General features: G+C 39.9%; 1 protein-coding gene across 1 annotated transcript; it reads left to right on the top strand.

The window, feature by feature from the left end:
- Window positions 1-6: 6 nt before the first annotated feature.
- Window positions 7-1,835, top strand: LOC114615816 (protocadherin beta-4-like; the record flags this gene model as incomplete). Its single annotated transcript, XM_028761427.1, has 1 exon — window positions 7-1,835. A coding segment is annotated over one exon (1,749 nt), but the record flags the coding sequence as incomplete, so codon positions are not given.
- Window positions 1,836-6,008: the final 4,173 nt, after the last annotated feature.

A 6,008-nucleotide genomic window follows, 5' to 3' on the forward strand; every position in this document is an offset into this window, starting at 1 on the left:
CTGGATGGTGGGTCTCCACCGAGGTCAGGAACAGCCCTGGTTCGAATCCTGCTCGTGGACATCAATGACAACGCTCCTGAATTTGTGAACAGCCCCTATGAGGTGCAAGTCCTAGAGAGCAGTCCCCCAGAGTCCCCAATCCTGACTGTCTTAGCACGGGATGCAGATGCTGGCAACTTTGGGAGAGTTTCCTATGGCTTGTTCCAAGCATCAGATGAAATCCAAAAAACTTTCTCAATAAACGAAGTCACAGGAGAAATACGACTGAAAAAGGAATTGGATTTTGAAAAAACTGAATCTTATCGTGTAGAAATTGAGGCCACAGATGGAGGAGGCCTTTCTGGAAAAGGCTCTGTGGTGATAGAGGTGTTGGATGTGAACGACAATTCCCCAGAGCTGACCATATCTTCACTGACCAGCTCAGTCCCAGAAAATGCTCCAGAAACGGTGGTTGCTATCGTTCGAATACGGGATAGAGATTCTGGAGAGAACGGGAAGATGATTTGTTCTATTTCAGATCATGTGCCATTCATTTTAAAACCGTCTTACAAGAATTTCTACACTCTGGTGACAGAGAGCCCTCTGGACAGAGAGAGCAGAGCTGAGTACAACATCACCATCACTGTCACCGACCTGGGCACACCCAGGCTCACAACCCAGCACACCATAGCAGTCCAGGTGTCTGACATCAACGACAACGCCCCCACCTTCACCCAAACATCCTACACCATGTTTGTCCGCGAGAACAACAGCCCTGCCCTGCACATAGGCACCATCAGCGCCACAGACTCAGACTCAGGCTCCAATGCCCACATCACCTACTCGCTGCTCCCGCCCCACGACCCACAGCTGGCCCTCGCCTCGCTCATCTCCATCAACGCAGACAACGGGCAGCTGTTCCTGCTCAGGGCTCTGGACTATGAGACCCTGCAGTCCTTCGAGTTCCACGTGGCCGCCACAGATCTAGGCTCGCCTGCGCTCAGCAGCCAAGCGCTGGTGCGTGTGCTGGTAATGGATGACAATGACAATTCACCCTTTGTGCTCTATCCACTGCAGAACGCCTCAGCACCCTGCACCGAACTACTGCCCAGAGCGGCAGAGCCTGGCTACCTGGTTACCAAGGTGGTGGCAGTGGACCGTGACTCTGGCCAGAATGCCTGGCTGTCGTTCCAGTTGCTCAAGGCCACCGAACCAGGACTGTTCAGCGTGTGGGCGCACAATGGCGAGGTGCGCACCACCAGGCTGCTGAGCGAGCGCGATGTGCCCAAGCACAGGCTGCTGCTGCTTGTCAAGGACAATGGCGATCCCCCGCGCTCCGCCAGCGTCACACTGCACGTGCTAGTGGTGGATGGCTTCTCTCAGCCTTACTTGCCTCTGCCAGAGGTGGCGCAGGACCCTGCGCAGGGTGATGGTGACTTGCTCACGCTCTACCTGGTCATTGCCTTGGCCTCTGTGTCTTCTCTCTTTTTGTTGTCTGTGCTACTGTTCGTGGGATTCAGGCTGTGCAAGAGGGCGAGGGCAGCTTCTCTGGGTGGCTGCTCTGTACCTGAGGGCCACTTTCCTGGCCACCTGGTGGATGTTAGCGGAACTGGGACTCTGTCCCAGAGCTACCAGTATGAGGTGTGTCTAACAGGAGACTCTGGGATTGGTGAGTTCAAATTCCTCAAACCCATGGTCCCCAACCTAATGGTTCAGGATACTGGGAGAGAAACTACGGAAAATCCTCACTGCAGGGATAGTTTTGTATTCAGCTAAGTATGTATTTCCTCAAGTGATGTACAAATGTTTTCTTTTAAGAAATGATCTTGTTTCTTATGAAGTTTTCCGCTGGTTTAACCTGCTTACCTGCTTATGTCTTTAACGGTGCGGATAGTTTCTTTCTTTCTTTCTTTCTTTTTTTTTTTTTTTTTTGGTATGGACACATTAGGCTTTTAGTTGTACTAAGTATATTTCATACTTTTCTCCATATATGAATATCTCTTAGCGATTAACACTTTCACAAGCATATATAAACCGAATAATATGAAAGTTTGAATATAAAATTATCTCAAAAACATTTGTGTATGTAATTGCAACATCTCTTTCCATGCAATTTCATCTTTTCGAAAGTAGAATGTTTAAATTACTTACCTTGCCTGGATTTTTCTGTGTGGATAGAAAGTAGCATTCTGTTATGCTCATTTCCAGTTTATGTGCCCTGAGTAGCCTATCCATAAAAGTGTGAATCCATTTACACAAAGGTTGTGACACTTTTCGTCTGTGAGCATCGTGCATGCTGGTAGTTCTATTACTTGGTTGTGCATGTTCTAGAAGTACTGTTGTTACAGTTTTGAACTTCTATCTGACAAAGATTAAAGAGATGTGTGGTTTCTCATCCCATTTATTAAATAAAACTGTCAGATCACTGCTTTGATATAATCTCTTTTAATAATCTCAAAATCAGAATTATGTCCCATTCCTCTGAAAAGGAAAATTCAGCATTATTGAGGGTGTCACATGTATCCTTTTCTTTCTTCCCCACACAAAGAAGTCCAATTATGGTGTAGCATGTGTGTGTTTGTGTGTGTGTGCGTGTTTTCCAGACCTTCTCCCACCTTTCTTTCTAGAAACTTTATTTTTTGAGATTCTCAGTCTATTCTTCATGACCCTTGATATTTTTCTCTTTATTATGCCAGCCAATTGTCTCTATGAAACCTCAATTTACCTGAAGTCTTTCAATCAACAAAGGTGTACAAGTATCTCAGAGTTATATTTATAAATTTTGTTTCAATGAGAATTTATTTCTAGCTTTAGTACTTTTAACAAATAAAATCTCACATGATTTTTATATTTACCATGGAATTGAGTTTCTATCTCTCAATTCTCCCTTGGTTCTTCTCAATATAAAGCGTTGGAATTACCACATCTTCATGGTGTAGAAGTCACATAAACATACGCATCTATATAATGAACATGTACAAACATTTTTTATCAGGTATATAAGTTACGCCTCTATATATTACACCTACTTTCTGGTTATTATGTGCTTAATGTGCAATTAAGTTGTTCTTTCTTCTACTTTGCTGATAAGTGTCAGTGCAAGGAGAGAAAATTCACGTGGAAATCACTTCTTTCCAGTGATTTTTTATGTGCAATGGCTTCTTTGACTCCCTTTATTCCATCTCTTCCTTCTTTGCTCTCACTCTTGTTCTTTCTTGCTTCCCATTCCTCTATTTCCCGCTCACTCGCTCCAATGATTGAGAGTCAAGAGATCAATGACATAAGATTTGTGTGTCTGTTGAACGTGTGTAGAATATCAAGTAAAACAATTTGAATATACTCACGTGATGAAACCGTGTGAACTAATGGACCATGCCGCTCCTTGACTAGTTTGTCATGTTTGTCACACACAAAGAATTTATTTTTGGTTTTGCTTATCTTTAATAAACCAAACTGTCAAAGATTTGTGAGGAACAACGTTGTTGCATTTGACAATTTACATCAAATGTCATTTAAAACTCAAAACTGAGGAAAATATAAAATCTTATCAATCATACCTATTATATAAAGGTACTATAAAAGTATTTTACATGTTGAATTATTATAAATGTTCACATGAGAATTAAAACAAACATACAAACTTGCAAATGAGTGAACATATCAAAATCATCTTGGTGCCGGTAACTTTGTGTAGATTATGATATCTAAATTTCAAAAGGACAATGTAAGAAAGAAATGACAAAACTCTTCTGTAGATGTACATAGACATGCTCTTTCTTTAGAGAAAGGCAGTCAGATTCAGAGACGTGTAAGGCAAAAGCAAATGATGACATAATCAGTTAGTGTCTGATGCAAAGCAGTTCAGTATTTGAAATTTGATCATTGTAATTCACCATAGTAACAGGTAAAAAAGAAAAATAATACAGTTAATCTCAATGGGTAGAGAAAAATTACTCAAAAAATCCAGCGTATATTAGCATGCAAAGTGTGTAAATGTATATAGAAGGGAGTTTTTGAATATTTAAAAGTATACAGTAGCCAGATTTGGTGGCACATCTTTAATCTCAGAATTCAGGAGTCAGGGGCAGGTGATCTCTGTGAGTCTAAGATCATTTTCCATAAGTTGTTCCAGAACAGCCCAGGCTATACACAGTGGCACCCAGTCTCATAAACCACCCAATCAAATATATGCATAGTAAATATGGTTAAAAGAAAGTTATTGAAATGTTTGCTGGAGATCAACAATGAGACAAGGATGCCCACCATGGTTACTACTGAGATTTTACTACCAGTCCCAACTAGAGGGAAAAGACAGAAATGAAAGCCACAGCACAAGAAATAGCACTATATTTTAAATGACAAAAGTATATACTTAAAAATTGTGAAAACTTTGCAATCAGAAGTGACAAGTGAAGTCTTGAGTACTGGCAGATGCAAAGTCATTTCTGTTTATATGAAAAAATCAAAATTTAAATAGCATTTAAAACATCTTCCAAACATATAAGCACCAAGAACAAATCTAATAGAAAATTGCAAAGCAGAACTATAAAACTTTATTGAAAATGTAAGAATATAAATAAATTGAGGAATTCACAGTAGTCTGTTGGAAGAATTCTGTGGTTGGAATGTTCATCTTTCAAACAATCAATAGAAATTATAAAATCTTAAGCAAAATTTCAACATTCTTTGTGAACATGATGGGCTGAATATACACTTTGTATACATATACAAAGAGAAAATAATAAAAAAAACTTAACCCAAAATATTCTGCTCTGTTAAAGATTCTACAATTTTTTTTTTTAAAAAAGTCACAGACCAGAGGAAAATGCTGGCAACAGATGTGTTTAATAAAATACAGCTTTTCAAAACACATAAAGACATTCAAGACTCAACTTTAAGAAAACAATAACATGTAAGAAAAATGTGCCAAAGATTTTAACACAAGTCTTAGAGATGGTGTGATGTGTATTCTTGGTTGCCAACTTGGCTACATCTGGATACCCCCAAATGAGGCCAAATGTAAGGGGATTTTTGTTTAGTTTGAACTGGGAAGATCCATTTCTAATCCAGATTTTTGGGGTGAGAAGACCCACCTCTAATCTATGCCACATCTGCTGGAAGTCTTTATAATACAGGCACTCAACCAGTGGGTCATGACTCCTTTGAGGGTCAAATAGTTCCTTCACAGGGGTTGCATATCAGATATCCTACATATCATATATTTACACTATGGTTCATAACAGTAACAAAGTTACAATTTGGAAGTAGCCATGAAAATAACTTTATGGTTGGAGATACCACAAGGGGAACTGTATAAAGGATTACAGCTTTAGGAAGGTTGAAAACTACTGCTTTATATGGACAATGAAGAAGGAAGCTCTTCCCTCTTTGTGTATTTGCTCTTGTCTTGCTAGCTAGTCCATTCATTCACCGGCATCAGAACCTACCTCTTCGGAATTTAGGTGTATACTTGAAACCATCTGAATAAGTACTGGTTTCTTGGACCTTCCATTTGTAGGCTGCCATGTTTGGATGAGCTGGACCACAGCCTGCAAGTCATACTACAGAAAACCCTTACTAATATAGATGGAAAATACATACATGAGAAGAAGCTCACATCAGCAAATTCAAGTAATGAAATGTCACAACCAAACCATAGGCAGGATGGCCAAACTCCAGGACACTGAACCACCAACTGCTGCAGATGACACGGAGGACCAAGAACCTTCACACATGGATAATGAGAATGAAAAGGATGTCATTATTTTAGAAGATAGCTTGGCAGCAAAATCAAATGCACGCTTATAGGTTGTCAAGTAATCAGTTTTCTCAGTATATATTTAAATTGGCTGGAAACTGATGTTCACACAAAAGCTGGGACAGGCGTATTTGTTGAAACTTTTTATACCACTTATAAAAACATGGTAGTGACCAAGATCCTTCAGAATGGGAAACTGAGAAAGTTGAATGCAATTTCAAAATGGAATATTAGTCAATACCAAAATGAAACGAGCTATCAATTCATGAAA

This window comes from Grammomys surdaster, unplaced genomic scaffold (genome assembly GCF_004785775.1).
Source record: "Grammomys surdaster isolate TR1022 unplaced genomic scaffold, NIH_TR_1.0 158475, whole genome shotgun sequence".
In the NCBI taxonomy this organism is placed as follows: Eukaryota; Metazoa; Chordata; class Mammalia; order Rodentia; family Muridae; genus Grammomys; species Grammomys surdaster.